The 18,747-nt window shown below is 38.7% G+C and overlaps 1 protein-coding gene across 1 annotated transcript in view; it reads left to right on the top strand.

Annotated features, from left to right (window-relative positions):
• The window catches only part of LOC127427340 (putative pre-mRNA-splicing factor ATP-dependent RNA helicase DHX32), a 23,375-nt gene extending 4,678 nt beyond the window's left edge, over nucleotides 1-18,697 (top strand). Inside the window, exons 2-11 of the mRNA XM_051674898.1 lie at nucleotides 1-80; nucleotides 363-735; nucleotides 5,414-5,647; nucleotides 6,088-6,181; nucleotides 7,665-7,814; nucleotides 12,312-12,503; nucleotides 12,748-12,888; nucleotides 12,991-13,181; nucleotides 16,010-16,200; nucleotides 18,524-18,697. The exon at nucleotides 1-80 is cut by the window's left edge and continues 114 nt beyond it. Of these exons, the coding sequence (XP_051530858.1) occupies nucleotides 1-80; nucleotides 363-735; nucleotides 5,414-5,647; nucleotides 6,088-6,181; nucleotides 7,665-7,814; nucleotides 12,312-12,503; nucleotides 12,748-12,888; nucleotides 12,991-13,181; nucleotides 16,010-16,200; nucleotides 18,524-18,692 (1,815 nt within the window). The 3' untranslated portion in view covers nucleotides 18,693-18,697. The remainder of the gene's footprint in view (nucleotides 81-362; nucleotides 736-5,413; nucleotides 5,648-6,087; nucleotides 6,182-7,664; nucleotides 7,815-12,311; nucleotides 12,504-12,747; nucleotides 12,889-12,990; nucleotides 13,182-16,009; nucleotides 16,201-18,523) is intronic.
• The last annotated feature ends 50 nt before the right edge of the window (nucleotides 18,698-18,747 follow it).

Genomic DNA, 18,747 nt, shown 5'->3' with positions numbered 1-18,747 from the left:
GAGATGGATGTAAACATCGGCCACGAGGTTGGATACAGTATACCGCTCGAGACATGCTGCTCACATGATACTATCCTCAGGTCTGTGTCAAACAAGCACACTCTCTGTCACATAAACATTCATTTCATGAGCTGTTTTTCTCTCACAAAAGAATACTGTGGTGGTACCAGTGATTTTAATACCATCTTTAACGTATGGTACTGAATGATTACCATATTTGAATACTGTATACCATATTAAAGAAGTTCAAATATATGTTGGACATTTCCTTCACTATCTGCATCTTCGTACCTCTATATACTGATGTTTGGAGCATATTGATATTTAAATATTTAAACCAAACCTGTGTCGTTTGGCTGCAGGTACTGTACAGATGACATACTGCTGAGAGAGATGATGTCAGACCCTCTATTGGAGAATTACAGTGTGGTGGTGATAGACCAGGCCCATGAGAGGACCGTGAGCACTGATGTTCTCCTGGCTCTACTCAGAGAGGTTGTTCTCCAGCGTCCTGATCTCAGAGTGGTGGTTCTGTCAGCTCCGCCCGCATCAGACATGCTCCTCACGCAATACGGGAACGTCCCGCGGCTGCATGTGGAAGCTCCTTACGCGGGTGAGGTCGTCTACAGCAACAGCAGCAGGACGGAGAGCTTCTACTCAGCTCTGAGACTCACACTAGAGGTCCATCGATCCAGAGAGCCTGGAGATGTGGCGGTGTTCTTGGCGTCTGAACAGGTGAGATGAAGTGTGTCAGTGTTGGTTTATCTACTAGGCTACATTTTGTCGTAACGGTAACACAGTCATAAACAATAATAGCTAAAAAAATGGAGAAGTTCACCCAAAAATTAAAATTCTGTCATCATGTACTCAACTTTGTTTTGTGCAACATGAAAGATTTTTGGCTGAATGTTCAGTCTCAACTGATTGGCAGAGTCTTCTGATTGGTCTTGAAGTTGGTTGCTTGGTTAATACATTGTATCTAACTAATTATTAAATAATTTGCAGAAAACAAACCGTGAAGGGTGTCATTAGCTTTACATTAGTTGACTATAAGATTTGTCATATGTTACAAACTAATGTTAATGAAATACAGCAGTGAAATTAATTTAGCAAAATTATTGATTTCCTTCATCTTTCACGTTGACACGCCGCTTCCAACATCACAACTCGGATATCATCTAGAATTCCAGGTTTTCCACTGGGAAATTGGTTGTTGATGAATAAGGTTGTCCGAGACAATAAAAATGAAAAATCTTTTAAAAATCGAATTTACTACACATGTGGGTCAATGACGTGATGCTCATTTAAAAAAAAAAAAACAACATTCGAAATGCAATTCACACAAAACTATTACTTGAATGCACCTCTAATATGATGAACATGTTTTCAATACACTGTTCAAAGTCATTTGAATATTTTTTTCTGGGGCTTAAAGGAAAAAAAAGGTCATTTGGTGTAACCGTCTGGAGACAGTAAAAAAATACACTATATTGCCAAAAGTATTCGCTCACCCATCCAAATAACTGAATTCAGGTGTTCCAATCACTTCCATGGCCACAGGTGTATAAAATGAAGCACCTAGGCATGCAGACTGCTTCTACAAACATTTGTGAAAGAATGGGCCGCTCTCAGGAGCTCAGTGAATTCCAGCGTGGTACTGTGATAGGATGCCACCTGTGCAACAAGTCCAGTTGTGAAATTTCCTCGCTACTAAATATTCCACAGTCAACTGTCAGTGGTATTATAACAAAGTGGAAGCGATTGGGAATGACAGCAACTCAGCCACGAAGTGGTAGGCCACGTAAAATGACAGAGCGGGGTCAGCGGATGCTGAGGCGCATAGTGCGCAGAGGTCGCCAACTTTCTGCAGTCAATTGCTACAGACCTCCAAAGTTCATGTGGCCTTCAGATTAGCTCAAGAACAGTGCGTAGAGAGCTTCATGGAATGGGTTTCCATGGCCGAGCAGCTGCATCCAAGCCATACATCACCAAGTGCAATGCAAAGCATCGGATGCAGTGGTGTAAAGCACGCCGCCACTGGACTCTAGAGCAGTGGAGACGCGTTCTCTGGAGTGACGAATCACGCTTCTCCATCTGGCAATCTGATGGACAAGTCCGGGTTTGGCGGTTGCCAGGAGAACGGTACTTGTCTGACTGCATTGTGCCAACTGTGAAGTTTGGTGGAGGGGGGATTATGGTGTGGGGTTGTTTTTCAGGAGCTGGGCTTGGCCCATTAGTTCCAGTGAAAGGAACTCTGAATGCTTCAGCATACCAAGAGATTTTGGACAATTCCATGCTCCCAACTTTGTGGGAACAGTTTGGGGATGGCCCCTTCCTGTTCCAACATGACTGCACACCAGTGCACAAAGCAAGGTCCATAAAGACATGGATGAGCGAGTTTGGTGTGGAAGAACTTGACTGGCCTGCACAGAGTCCTGACCTCAACCCGATAGAGCACCTTTGGGATGAATTAGAGGGAAGACTGCGAGCCAGGCCTTCTCGTCCAACATCAGTGTCTGACCTCACAAATGCGCTTCTGGAAGAATGGTCAAAAATTCCCATAAACACACTCCTAAACCTTGTGGAAAGCCTTCCCAGAAGAGTTGAAGCTGTTATAGCTGCAGAGGGTGGGCCGACGTCATATTAAACCCTATGGATTAAGAATGGGATGTCACTTAAATTCATATGCGTCTAAAGGCAGATGAGCGAATACTTTTGGCAATATAGTGTATATGTATATATTTACAGTGCATCCGGAAAGTATTCACAGCGCTTCACTTTTTCAACATTTTGTTATGTTACAGCCTTATTCCAAAATGGATTAAAATTCATTATTTTCCTCAAAATTCTACAAACAATACCCCATAATGACAACGTGAAAGAAGTTTGTTTGAAATCTTTGCAAATTTATTAAAAATAAAAAACGAAAAAATCACATGTACATAAGTATTCACAGCCTTTGCTCAATACTTTGTTGAAGCACCTTTGGCACCAATTACAGCCTCAAGTCTTTTTGAGTATGATGCTACAAGCTTGGCACACCTATTTGTGGCCAATTTCTCCCATTCTTATTTGCAGGACCTCTCAAGCTCCATCAGGTTGGATGGGGAGCGTCGGTGCACAGCCATTTTCAGATCTCTCCAGAGATATTCAATCGGGTTCAAGTCTGGGCTCTGGCTGGGCCACTCAAGGACATTCACAGAGTTGTCCCGGAGCCACTCCTTTGTTATCTTGGCTGTGTGCTTAGGGTCGTTGTGCTGTTGGAAGATGAACCTTCGCCCCAGTCTGAGGTCCAGAGCGCTCTGGAGCAGGTTTTCATCAAGGATGTCTCTGTACATTGCTGCATTCATCTTTCCCTTGATCCTGACTAGTCTCCCAGTTGCTGCTGCTGAAAAACATCCCCACAGCATGATGCTGCCACCACCATGCTTCACTGTAGGGATGGTATTGGCCAGGTGATGAGCGGTGCCTGGTTTCCTCCAGACATGACGCTTGCCATTCAGGCCAAAGAGTTCAATCTTTGTTTCTCATGGTCTGAGAGTCCTTCAGGTGCCTTTTGGCAAACTCCAGGCGGGCTGTCATGTGCCTTTTACTGAGGAGTGGCTTCCGTCTGGTCACTCTACCATACAGGCCTGATTGGTGGAGTGCTGCAGAGATGGTTGTTCTTCTGGAAGGTTCTCCTCTCTCCACAGAGAAATACTGTAGCTCTGTCAGAGTGACCATCGGGTTCTTGGTCACCTCCCTGACTAAGGCCCTTCTCCCCCGATCGCTCAGTTTGGCCGGGCGGCCAGCTCTAGGAAGAGTCCTGGTGGTTCCAAACTTCTTCCATTTATGGATGATGGAGGCCACTGTGCTCATGGGGACCTTCAATGCTGCAGAAATGTTTCTGTACCCTTCCCCAGATCTGTGCCTCGATACAATCCTGTCTCGGAGGTCTACAGACAATTCCTTGGACTTCATGGCTTGGTTTGTGCTCTGACATGCACTGTTAACTGTGGGACCTTATATAGACAGGTGTGTGCCTTTCCAAATCATGTCCAATCAACTGAATTTACCACAGGTGGACTCCAATCAAGCTGTAGAAACATCTCAAGGATGATCAGTGGAAACAGGATGCACCTGAGCTCAATTTTAAGTGTCATGGCAAAGGCTGTGAATACTTCTGTACATGTGATTTTTTTGGTTTTTTATTTTTAATAAATTTGCAAAGATTTCAAACAAACTTCTTTCACGTTGTCATTATGGGGTATTGTTTGTAGAATTTTGAGGAAAATAATGAATTTAATCCATTTTGGAATAAGGCTGTAACATAACAAAATGTGGAAAAAGTGAAGCGCTGTGAATACTTTCCGGATGCACTGTATATATATATGTATTAAAAAAAAAAGAAAAACAAAGTTTAATTAAAAGCTAAAATTCTAGAAATTGCAGATCAACCTTTTATTATTATTTCTTAAAAGAAGCAATAAAACAATTGTATATTTAAATTGTGAATTTTTTTTTTGTCCACCAAATCAAAGTCAGGTGGTGCGACCAACATGCATGTAGTCATTCTGATGTCATGTGACCCAGAAATTTTATTTTAATTACATTAAAAAGAGAGGACCCCCTTAGACCCTTAAGATGGTTTATGAAGTAATAATAATAATAATAATAATAATAATAATTTGTCATATCATTAAATATCAATATTGTGAAATGTTTATGAAGGCACATTTTGCTCAGGTCAAATGGAGTAACCCTGAGAAAACTTCTTGATATTCTTGACTCAAAAATTCACAATATTTGTAAAAAAATATTTAATTAATGATTTAGTTGCGTACACTCGCATGCGTTCAAGGAACAATGAAAGTATTTTGATACATTTTACACGATGGTTACACCACTCGACATTTTATTTAATTTATTTGTATTTTTTTGCATAAAATGCTATATACCTGTGTTTTTTTCTAAAAATTTTGTAACGAACATGGACTTAAAGGCTAAATTTCTACGAACATTGATTTTATGACTTTAAAAATGTCAAGTGGTGTAACCATCATGTAAAAGGTATAAAAAATGTCACTTGCACCTTGAATACTCGTGAATGTACACAACTTAATCAATAATAAAAAAAACGTTTTCAGTCATGCATTTCAACATTTTTGGGTCACAAAAATAAATACGTTTTCTTAGGGTTACACCATTTGAACTGAACAAAATACGTATACAAAATACGTTTTCATAAAAGTGTCAAAATATCTGATATTTTTCTAAATCGACAGGGATCTACTTTGATTTGGCGGACATAAGTTTCTCAAATATTAGTATGATTTTATAACCAAGTTGTTGGGAATTTCAGCATGCTTCACTGGTTGCACAATAATTGCTGAATTATCCCCTTTGATTAACAGGCTTGGTGTGTGTTTTTCAGGAGGTTGTCTGTGCCTGTAATATTCTTGCTAAAGAGGCGGCCAGAATGAGTGTTTCTCTGGGACAGCTGGTACCAGTAGCCCTGTGCCCAGGTCGTGCTGGAGTGTGCCCGATAATCACAGAAGGGCAGCGGAAGAGTAGGAGGGTCTTCCTCTCTTGTAGCCAATCAGAGGACTTCTTCTGGCCTGTGGACTCTGTTAATTTTGTCATCGATACTGGAGTAGAAAAGAAACTTGTGGGTGATGTTACAAATATCTTTGTGTTTATGGAATTGTTTACATTCTGTTGTTGAGAACTTTTCAGAACCAAAGGTGAAATGCTGAATTGTGAAAACATGACTTCATAAGTCCAGTTGTGAAAATTATTTAAATACCAAAAATTATTGAAAAACAAATTTTTTATTACAAATTACAGTATATTATCAGCATAACAATTGAAATGAAATTTTAATTAAAAAATGCACATGCCCCCCTTTTGCTTTAATGGCAGCATGTACTCGAGTTGGTATGATCAAATATTTATTATATTTATTGAAATATTTCTTATTAATTTTACATCATAATGTTTTGAAAGTTTCTGTTTATTTTTCAATGTGGTCTCTGACTTTCTGTGTGATGTCTAAATTAATGACCATAAATTCACATGTTCTCTGTGTTATTGTGATGTTGTATGTAGGTGTATAACCCACGAGTGAGAGCCAGTTCAGAGGTCATCCGACCCATCAGTAAATGTCAAGCAGAAATCCGCAAACAGCTCACTGGATCAACAGGTATATGCTAACTTTCAGCAGATTTTCTGCAACCTGGTCTTAAAGAATCATGTTTATATACCTACATTTTAGCAAAATTATTTTTACGTGGCTTGTTGTACGTATCGCGGCAGTTTGAACACTAGAGGCGCTACAACAACAATTACTTTTAGGGTGTGTTCACACTTGGCAGGTTTGGTTCGATTAAAATGAACTCTGGTGCGATTGCTCTGTTAGTGCGGTTCATTTGAACAAGTGTGAACGCTGCCATCCTATCCTAGGTGCGCACCAAACAAGCGGACCGAGACCGCCTGAATAGTGGGTCTCGGTCCGCTTCCAGACGAACTCTGGTGCGGTTCGATTGATATATGAACGCAACATGGACCAAAGACGTCTAAACGGACTAAAAACAGGAAGTAATTTGCCTAATACTGACCTCAAACATACCTGGTTCTTCTCATCATAGGAGCTATGTTGCCCATTATAGTTTGGTACAGGCATCGGAACCGCCGTCAACCGTCCTTGCAGCAAATCTTCGTTTGTGTGTGCAACGGAGGAAATCCTGGTGCTATTTTGAGTCCTTTACACATTTTATTAGCTCTTCGTTTGTTCTCAGCTGGTAAAAATACCACCATGTATACATATATAAATCCAGCGAGCGCATGTCGCTCAGCAGCCAGCGTTGTTTTGGATGATCGGCAAGTTACGTAAAAAAATAATCATCATAAAAGCTGTCCAATCAGGTTGTGACTTTTTCCTGATGCCTTTGGTTTTGTATCGTTAGGTTCAGTGTTAAAAATGCCAGTGTGAACGCTAAGCGAACCAGGACTAAATGTATCATTTTCTTTTTTGGTCCGGACCAAGAGGACCAAGAGAACCGAACTACAAGTGTGAACACACCCTTATTCACTTTCACACAAATCACGAGTAAAACGGCAGATTATTAGTTTATTAACATTTACTTTTCGCCCTGTTCCTCACACAATGCTATCTTATGACATATAAACACTTTTACTATAGCGCATAACTTGTTTTAAGGTTTGCATTACATAATAAACTACATTTACAAGATCATATTGTGCGGTAGCTCAACTGATAGAATATTGTGCTTGTGATACAAAGAACCGGGGTACGTGTCCCAAAGAGCGCGTGAGCCGAAAGTCATAGAAGCAGCACAAAATGTCGTGGTTGTGTTCTCCATCTCACATTTGCTTTTTCTGACACTATCGGTTAGGTTTAGGTTTAAGGTTTAGGGTAGGGAGGTCGGTTTTGCTAATTTGAAACTGAACAGAGAATAAACCTTAAAAATCTCAAACTGTTTCGGAGAACATTCAACTCACTTTTAGCGTCACCTCTGAACTGCAGTGTAAGGAGACACGTAATGTAATTTTGCAAAAATGTTATTGTCATGAGATCCGACTGTTTTTCTTTAAGATGTTCTATCAGGTGTTGTGCTGGAATAAAGACCATGCTAAATAAAGATTCTCCTGTTTTTTATTTGAAGGCAAGTGCTTTTGTTTGTATCCTGAGGAGACCCTGCTGCCCGCTGAGATTCCTCCTCGAATTCTGGAGTCAAACATCACGTCCACAGTGCTGTATCTGAAGAGGATGGAGGTGGCTGGTTTGGGACACTGTGACTTTATCAGCAGACCTGGTGGGTGAGATTCCATGTCGAGAACTTGAGAAATGTTCTTTAGAGAGTTTCTTCTCTGTATGACCCCGTTTACACCTGGTATTAAGATGCGTCTCGGGTGATCCAATCACATGTGGTCAGGCGAGACACCGTTTACACCTTGTTGCTTAAATGCATTTCCTGTGACCACTTGTGTCCGGATTTTGAGGGGAAGGTCTCTGATTTCATGATGACTGCATGTGTAACCGGTCCTGCTCGACCTGCTCCGAGCGGGAATCAAACCGGCGTCTCCGGTGTGGGAGGTGGGCACGCTAACAAGGAGGCTAAAGGCTATAGCCACTAGCGTTTGTCGCTAGTGCGCCTCTTGAGGCCAGGAGAGTGAGGTTTACACACTGCACAGCTACCTACCAGCTGGCTACTGTTACAGTCACCCCCCTAAACCTCACTCTCATCCAGGTCACGGCACCACTGTAGCCTGTCCTGCTCGAACCGCTCAGAGTGGGATTCGAACCAGCGTCTCCGGCATAGGAGGCGGGCGCGCTAACGAGGAGGCTAAAGGCTATAACCACTAGCGTTTGTCACTAGTGCACCTCTTGAGGCCAGGAGAGTGAGGTTTACACACTGCACAGCTAACTACAAGCTGGCTACCGTTACAGTCACCCCCCTAAACCTCACTCCCATCCGGGTCACGGCACCACTGTAGCCAGTCCTGCTCAAACCGCTCCGAGCGGGATTCGAACCAGTGTCTCCGGCATGGGAGGCGGGAGTGCTAACGAGGAGGCTAAAGGCTATAGCCACTAGTGTTTTCCGCTAGTGCACCTCTTGAGGCCAGGGGAGTGAGCTTTACACACTGCACAGCTACCTGCCAGCTGGCTACCGTAACACATGATAATAAAGCACAACAAAGGCGTGCTGTTTCTTCCAGATGCATCTGAAATTTACACACAACAGTTGCTGGCACTCTGAACTGTATACCAACAATTATTATCATCATTGTCAGTGCTTGGGTCTTTGAGGGTTAAAAGAAAATTTTTTTCAAAAAACAAACAACTATTCATTTTTAATGATTACGACCCAGGTTAAAAGTTAAAAAATGCATTCGACTCAGTAATCAGTTGTAAACAAAAACTCTCTCTCTTCAGATATCATTTATAATAAAAAAAAAATGAAACAAACTTGATCGTTCACCTAAAAATAAAAATTCTTCCATGAACTCGCCAGGTTTTAACGTGCATAAGTATGAATTAGGTTTGGGAAGGGAAGGTTTTCAGTGGAAAAACTACTTAAATTTGGGTCTGTTTTTCACGGAAAGCTATCGTCTGGCTTCAGAAGACTTGGTGTATATATAGACATATAGTGCACAAGTCATATACTCTACTTTTATGTTATTGTTTATGTCATTTTTTTTATCTTGACCGCCCTTGCTCGCCATCCACTTTTGTTGTATGGAAAAGAGCAGCCTGGACATTTTGCTAGCTAATTTCCTTTGTGTCCATAGAAAAAATAAGAGTGCAGGGGTGAATATATGATGACAGATTTGTCATTTTTGGGTGAACTGTCACTTTAAAGAAGTAGATGTTATTATATCCTTCCAGGCCTGCTCATATGTGTTGTTTGGGTACAGATGGGTCAGGTTTGCTGGCTGGTTGAGGTTTTGTCATGCGTGAGTTTGCTGACCTGACAGTTCAGCTGTCTGCTGGGTTCAGACTCATTGTTTGTAGTCTCATGGTTTTGGATTATGTGTGAAGCTCAGGAAAGAAAGAGTTCAGTTCATTAGTGATTAAGGCTCTCTGTACACAAACAGACACAATACACAGGGAGGGATAGAAGAGCTCAGTCATGTGTCAACACGTGAATGTAGAAATATGGACAACTGCCTTTCTAAAGATAATTTTTGAAAGGTCAATGCAGCTCTCTTCCAGTGATGTGTTTAGTTTGCTAAAAGTCACATTTTTCACAAGTACAAATTTGCATGACTTCGGTTTTTTAGCTTTAGGTACAGTGAGGTCCAAAAGTCTGAGACCACTAATGAAAATGCTTCTTTTTTGTTTGTATTTTTCTGTATATTGATTACAGATTATATTAACATTAGCATCTTGTGTGATTCAACTTTATAGTTCTATCAATGATTCTTTTAGAACTTTGAATTCCAAATATTTCTTAAATACAGTTATTGTTGGATTACTAAGTGATGAGATCATTTCATATTTTAACATATTCTTGCTAAAGAATTTGAATTAAGAAAATATATGAATTCATATATATATATATATATATATATATATATATATATATATATATATATATATATATATATAGTATATATATATGTACAGTGGTGTGAAAAAGTGTTTGCCCCTTCCTGATTTCTTATTTTTTGCATGTTTGTCACACTTAAATGTTTCAGATCATCAAACAAGTTTAAATATTAGTCAAAGATGACACAAGTAAACACAAAATGCAGTTTTTAAATGAAGGTTGTTATTATTAAGGGAAAACAAAATCCAAACCTACATGGCCCTGTGTGAAAAAGTGTTTGCCCCACCTGTTAAAACATAACTTAACTGTGGTTTATCACACCTGAGTTCAATTTTTCTAGCCACACCCAGGCCTGATTACTGCCACACCTGTTCTCAATCAAGAAATCACTTAAATAGGACCTGCCTGACAAAGTGAAGTAGACCAAAAGATCTTCAAAAGCTAGACATCTTGCCGAGATCCAAAGAAATTCAGGAACAAATGAGAAAGAAAGTAATTGAGATCTATCAGTCTGGAAAAGGTTATAAAGCCATTTCTAAAGCTTTGGGACTCCAGAGAACCACAGTGAGAGCCATTATCCACAAATGGCGAAAACATGGAACAGTGGTGAACCTTCCCAGGAGTGGCCGGCCGACCAAAATTACCCCAAGAGCGCAGCGACGACTCATCCAAGAGGTCACAAAAGACCCCACAACAACATCCAAAGAACTGCAGGCCTCACTTGCCTCAGTTAAGGTCAGTGTTCATGACTCCACCATAAGAAAGAGACTGGGCAAAAATGGCCTGCATGGCAGAGTTCCAAGACGAAAACCACTGCTGAGCAAAAAGAACATTAAGGCTCGTCTCATTTTTGCCAGAAAACATCTTGATGATCCCCAAGACTTTTGGGAAAATACTCTGTGGACTGACGAGACAAAAACTGAACTTTTTGGAAGGTGCGTGTCCCATTACATCTGGCGTAAAAGTAACACCGCATTTCAGCAAAAGAACATCATACCAACAGTAAAATATGGTGGTGGTAGTGTGATGGTCTGGGGCTGTTTTGCTGCTTCAGGACCTGGAAGACTTGCTGTGATAAATGGAACCATGAATTCTGCTGTCTACCAAAAAATCCTGAAGGAGAATGTCCGGCCATCTGTTCGTGACCTCAAGCTGAAGCGAACTTGGGTTCTGCAGCAGGACAATGATCCAAAACACACCAGCAAGTCCACCTCTGAATGGCTGAAGAAAAACAAAATGAAGACTTTGGAGTGGCCTAGTCAAAGTCCTGACCTGAATCCTATTGAGATGCTGTGGCATGACCTTAAAAAGGCAGTTCATGCTCGAAAACCCTCCAATGTGGCTGAATTACAACAATTCTGCAAAGATGAGTGGGCCAAAATTCCTCCACAGCACTGTAAAAGACTCATTGCAAGTTATTGCAAATGCTAGATTGCAGTTGTTGCTGCTAAGGGTGGCCCAACCAGTTATTAGGTTTAGGGGGCAATCACTTTTTCACACAGGGCCATTAGGTTTGGATTTTGTTTTCCCTTAATAATAACAACCTTCATTTAAAAACTGCATTTTGTGTTTACTTGTGTTATCTTTGACTAATATTTAAACTTGTTTGATGATCTGAAACATTTAAGTGTGACAAACATGCAAAAAAAATAAGAAATCAGGAAGGGGGCAAACACTTTTTCACACCACTGTATATATATTACACACACACTGGCGGCCAAAAGTTTGGAATAATGTACAGATTTTGCTCTTATGGAAAGAAATTGGTACTTTTATTCACCAAAGTGGCATTCAGCTGATCACAATGTATAGTCAGGACATTAATAACGTGAAAAACTACTATTACAATTTGACAAAAATGTTCAGAACTTCTTAAACTACTTCAAAGATGTCTCATTAAAAAATCCTCCATGTGCAGCAATGACAGCTTTGCAGATCCTTGTTATTCTAGCTGTCAGTTTGTCCAGATACTCAGGTGACATTTCACTCCACACTTCCTGTAGCACTTGCCATAGATGTGTCTGTCTTGTCGGGCACTTCTCACGCACCTTACAGTCTAGCTGATCCCACAAAAGCTCAATGGGGTTAAGATCCATAACACTCTTTTCCAATTATCTGTTGTCCAATGTCTGTGTTTCTTTGCCCACTCTAACCTTTTCTTAATCTTTTCTATATATATATATATATATATATATATATATATATATATGACATTCTCTTTATCTCCAGTATTCTACTAACACTCCTTTGCATTTAAAGATCCTGAGTGCCTCATGCAGGCATTGGAGGAACTGGATTATCTCGCTGCTTTGGACAATGATGGAAACCTGTCTGAGATCGGCATTATAATGTCAGAGTTTCCTCTGGATCCACAGATGGCTAAAGCTCTACTGGCATCCTGCGAGTTTGACTGCGCGAGTGAGATGCTAACCATCGCCGCAATGCTTGCAGGTGGGTCATGACACTCAATTATTATTATTTATTTATATATAAAATCTATCGATTTTTTTTTTTTCAAAAATACATTAAGAATGCAATTCACACAAAACAAATTGGTTAAAAAACATACCCAAGCTTCTATATGTTTGGCATGTGCTAGATTGTTTTGTTTGACACCTATCCCGTGTTAACTGTAGTGAAATGAGACTTTGTTGGATTTATAAATAATCTCGCTGTATTTCTCTGTCTGCATCAGCACCGAGCTGCTTCATAGAGCCTCCCATTGGCATGGTAACGGAAGCCATGTGTTGTCATATGAAGTTCCAGCATCCCGAAGGCGACCACTTCACTCTCATCAACATCTACAACACCTTCAAACGCAGTCAGAAGGAACCACGTGAGACAACACAACACTCCTAGTGTTTCAAATCAATTTATTGACTAATTATAAAATGAGAAATAAGCTTTGTGTACGATTTACAGTGTTTCTCTCCATCAGATTTCAGTCAGGAGAAGTGGTGTCGGGATTATTTCCTATGTTGTGTGGCCCTGCAGACGGCAGATGCCATCAGAGCCGAGCTAACAGACATCCTGAAGAGAATTGAGCTTCCTGTTTCAGAACCGGCCTTTGGTACCAAGACCAATACGCTCAATATCAAGAGAGCGCTGCTCGCTGGATACTTCATGCAGGTCTGAAGGCATATTTTAGTCATTTTACTGTTGGGAAATTTTATGCACATTTTCGAAGCTTTAGCCATGTCTTAAATGGATCATATTTTTTTCCCCCTGAAGGTCCACTTATAAAGTTAGTAACGTTTTTTTGCACCAAATATGTCGAACCACATGACCACCTGTGACCAGCAAGCCAAGTTTCACAGAACACCAAAGAGGCGTTATTGATGTGTAATGTGGCCATTCTTGTGTAAATGTTTAGGAATGTTTTCATTTTGAATTCAAGTTGCACAAATACATAATATGTTGTTTGTGCAGCAAGTTCTTTTTTTTTTCAGTGGGTAGGATGTTTTGAGTTACAGTACATCATCATAGGCAAATTTGGTTTCTCGCAATCAGCGTTATTATTGTTAACAAAACTAAAATGAAAACTAAATTAAATTCAAACTAACCCCTAACCTTTTTTTTATTCACTGAAAAAAAAAAAAAAACATGTTTGGAAAAAAACTGAAACTAAACTAAATTCAGAAACTAACTGAAATAAAATAAAAATGACCTCAAATTTATTTTAGTTTCACCGTATATTACAAAATTGGAAACCTGTAATATATACTGATATATATAAACCTTTACTTTTGATAAACTAGAACCTAACTATAACTAACCCTAACCATACTGTGTGTGTGTGTGTGTGTGTGTGTGTGTGTGTGTATATATATATATATATATAACACACACACAAAATATTTTAAGATTTACGCATTTTAATTTCATTCCATCAAATTGAATCGAGGAGACTAAATAATATAAAACTTAATGTTTTAATTTAATTTTGTTAAAGATTACATACTTCAATTTGATGAAATTTAAATGTGTGAATCTTACAAATAGTTTTTTAAATGTGTGTATACATACATGTACTGTATATACTGTATATATTTATGCACTCAAATATTTTAACCTATTTTTAAGATTAAATGTACAAACCTGAAAATGTCACTGAGAATTTAACCCTATATGTAACTATTTGCTGCTGAAATTTGACTGGTTGCTGGCGGCCATGTTTGTTGATTTGTCATTCAATCTTTTCTTTTTTTTTTTTTTAACAGGTGCTGATGATGCATGCCAAATTTAAACTTTTTCACTCAAACGGTTGCAGAGTTATAAGGATTTTTTTTTAGTTGTAGCACCCCCTATGGACGAAATGTTGCATGCATCCTCAAAATCGTTTGGTATGAAAGTATACCAAGTTTCGTAATGTTTGGACTTTGCGCTCAGAAGATACAAGCCATTGAGTAAATTAGGGCCACGCCCAAATAATTAACTGGCTTATATCTTCGAAAAGATTTCACAAATGAAAATAAAAAAAATTGTGTAAGGATGGTCCCTAGATGATACATGCAAAATTTCGAGAAAATCGGACATACGGCCTAGGAGGTGTTCGCCAAAATAGACTTTTTCAAAAAGAATTTATAGACAGAAATAAAATCGGAGATATACGTTTTGTCCGTCTTGACTCAGATAATTTTGATTCTAGCCCTTACAATTCAGAAGATGGCAGAATTGCAAATTAGCCTATTATAGGGCTACCTTGTGGCCGATTCTCACCAAATTTGGTATACATGGTGACCTGTAAGTGTCATAACAATCGGCCATTCGTAACACAAGTTATTAGCTGCTGAAAACTGATTGGCTGCTGACGGCCATTTTTATTCATTTGTCGAATCGTTTTTGTAAGGGTATGTTAGCACATGACCCAAAGATGATGCATGCCAAATTTAAACTTTTTCACTCATAGGGTTTCAGAGTTTTAAGCTATTTTTAGCTGTAGCGCTCCCTAGTGGCAGAATTGGACGAAACTTTGCATGCATCCTCAAAATGTTTTGGTATTAATGTATACCAAGTTTCGTAAAGTTTGGACTCTGCGCTCAGAAGATTTAGGCCATTGAGTAAATTTGGGCCACGTCCAAAGAATTAATATCTTTTAAACGATTTGAGGAATCAAAAATCAGCCTCATGTAATCTATTTTGCAGAATGACACTATATTTCTATATTGTAGCTATTATTTGTTGTTTGGAGTGGATGCTTAGAAAAGTTGCAGGTTCAGACAAACTAAGAAGTGGTCCAGGAGATATGACCATTGTGCCATTGCCGTGAACCATGCATCTAACCTCGGGTTGTTCTGTGAAGACTGTCCCTGTAATGGGTGTAATGTCAAGCACATTGGATATAAGCACTGGCTGAATGTTAACTTTCTATACTTGCATACTATACAGATAGAAACATGAACATGGTGTTTAACATATTTAATTGCACTACAAATGGAAACTGAAAATAATACCAGTGTTAAATGCACTGAACACCACAGGAAAAACATATGGGTTATACAGGACCCACATATGCATTCAAGGTGTAGTGATGCAAATTCTCTTATAATTAAAAAATATTCAACTAAATGTTAAAAAATGTCACTTAACATGTTAGAAGACATCTTAATTGAGGAATACCTGGAGTGGCAGATCAAAAGACCACTTCATGTAAAAATTACGTGATAAAACTAAACACTTGGACATTTTTGACCCACATATGTGTTCTAGGATTAACAACGTTAAACATATTTCACTTAACACATTAGATTTTACAGAAATAAAATATTAAAAACTAAAACTAGAAAACACAATTAAAATAAACCTAAAACTAACAGTGATAGAGTGAAAACTAACAAAAAATAAAATGCATTGACAAATTCAAAATGTTAATAAAACTAAATTTAAAAAGTATTTTATGAAGCTTTAAGGTAGCTAATTTGTTCTGTTTGACTCCATCTGTGTTATGTGTCTGTCAGATCGCCAGAGATGTGGACGGCTCGGGGAATTACTTCATGCTGCTGAATAAACACATGGCTCAGGTTCACCCGTTGTCCGGTTACGGAGCAAAAGCACATAAACTGGGTCTGCCAGAGTGGGTTCTGTTCCACGAGTACACCCTCTCTGACAACAACTGCATTCGAACGGTCACGCAAATCTCTCCGCAGGCGTAAGTTAGTGTTCTCTCTTTCTCTCCTAATATAATCTGATGAGGGTTGATAACGTTTGTTTCCTACTCAAGCTTTCCAACTGCTGCAAACATCATGCCACGTGTCATTCTGTGTGATCATGTCTTTGTCAGTGGGGTTGTTGTGTTTTGAATGTCACCATAAGTAATCTCGGTTTACAATAGAAAGCTTTTCTGATTACACATCCTGTTATATTCATGAGGATTATCCCTGAGCAGGTGCGCTCACCTTTGCAACACTTGCAATAAACAAAAGTGCATAATAGGTATAAATGTTAACATTTTCATGACCTATAATTTACTGCATACCATTTACAAAAAAACAATCATGTTATCACATTGCACGTTTAATTCGAGTGTCCTATTATTTAAAGCTGAAGTATGTAACTTCTGGACCACCAAATGGAATTGCAAAAATAAACTTTGCAAAAACAGCTTTCCGAATACGCCCCCCGTCTGCCGTCGGTCAAACAAAGAGAGAATTCCACCCCCAACTCATGCCATTGGTTGAGTAACACTGTTGGGGCGGATCTAAGCGGGTCGCTCGAAACAAACAGCAATTTTCAAAGCACCACAGAAACAGTGTTTACAGTTTGAGAAAATGAACCTATGAATGGCTTACTAATAGCTGTCTCTGCGTATTAAGCTGGGATAGGAGAGAGAACATACTTCAGCTTTAAATTCAGCTTTATGTAAAAAAGTCTTAACCCTTTGTTGTCCGATTAAATAATGAGTCATGGTTAACGCACATATAGAGTTTATCTAATGATTTTATTATTAGTTTACCATAAAAATTAAAGCATGTAATGACCCTTGAAGTGAAAAATGTACAATATTACACTGGAAAAAAAAAAATGGAGTAAATAATAGTACAAAAAAAGATTAAGTATTTTCTGCATTGAAAATATTCAGTAAATTCTACATTTGTTCTCAATTTAAACATGCAAAAGTGAATGCCCTAGCTTAAATATTATTTATGAATGTTTGTTATCTTTACGTCTCATGTTTCAGTCCTAAAGTAGAAAATGTTGTCAATTAAATTAGCTAATCTAAGTAAATTTTACAGCAAAAAATAAGTAAACTTGACCCAACTTTTCAAAGCTGGTGTTCCCAGCATGCATTAATATGCTTGCATGGCGTCACGGTTTGCACGTTTTTTTTATTGTTGATTTTGTAAAGTCTAAAGTTAATTTCAAAATTTGCCGTTCATGATTAAATAAAAATCAGCTGATTGTTACCGTCATCATGTTTTGTGTTCAGTTCTGCGTGCTCAGCTCTGGTTGTTTATATCGCCATTCAATTAAGGTGATGTTGTTTAACAGACTACATAGCATGCATTTATCTTCCCCGTGGAAGGCTTTAGTGTGTCAAGTGGTACACGACTGAGCATGTTAAAAAAGCATTGAAATGCTACTACACTTTTAAATGCATGGCATAATTCAGTGCTACATTGCTTGAATTGCAAAGTAAACTTTACTAGAGAATGTCTATTAAAAATACCAAGAACTGTGTAGCATTTAATTGAAAATATGGTCTGTTAAATTTACTTGCATGAAAATTGGTTCCTAGGTTGTTGTTTTTTTTAAGCAAAAACAGTTGCGTACGACGAGAACTATTTACCCTTCCGTTCATCATAACGGGCAAAAATGCTGAACGACACATTTAGAGCGCAGTCGTTCAATTGTTGCTAATGTTTTAAAAATGCTATTAAATGAAAAGATATCTGAATAATTTACAGTCTAGGCTTATAAATGTTCATTAACAATTTTAAATGGCTAAAATGACCCATTTTATCCTAAGAAATCACACATGTTGGTATTGGTATTTGCGATATTGCTCTTGATAGTACGCTGTATTGGATCGAAACACATTTCTGTATACTGCCTATGATTTAAAATAATAGTATGTGAAACAACATTACGCACTGATAAACGTTTCAACCTGTAATATACTATAATTGTCATTTTGCACGTTTCATTTAAATGCCGTCCTTTTTTTTTTTATTTGTATTAATCCAGTGTTGTTAACAAATGTTTAAACTATTTATAGTTCCATTTAATGATGAATCAAGAAACAAATGTTAAAAATCAAGGTTATCGCATATTGCACTTTTATTTGATGCTCTGGAAAGTAAAAGAAGATTGCATTGTGGGATAGACACAGTAAACAGTGCAGTATGCTCTGCTGTTTACCATACATTATGAAATGTACTCCGGTTATCCAGGTATGCAATCTCCAGAGAGATTTGGTAGGAGTACTATGCTGTTCTGAACATATCTTAAGTTTCATTCCTTTTGTTTTGCAGGTTCACTCAAACGGCACCACCGTATTATTTCTGTAATATGCCGACTAGTGAGAGCAAAGCGATCCTGCAGCATATTCTGGACAGTGATCGGGCAGGAAGCACAAAACCGAAGCTTCAGCCAGCTGCCACGAAAGAGGCCGAATCACATGACCGATGTGTCATACAGTGAACCTACTAACCCTGATAGATATGCTTGAAATAAATCCTGTGTAAATACTGTGTTA

This window comes from Myxocyprinus asiaticus, chromosome 36, assembly GCF_019703515.2.
Source record: "Myxocyprinus asiaticus isolate MX2 ecotype Aquarium Trade chromosome 36, UBuf_Myxa_2, whole genome shotgun sequence".
In the NCBI taxonomy this organism is placed as follows: Eukaryota; Metazoa; Chordata; class Actinopteri; order Cypriniformes; family Catostomidae; genus Myxocyprinus; species Myxocyprinus asiaticus.
This window is presented reverse-complemented; position numbering and strand designations above follow the sequence as displayed.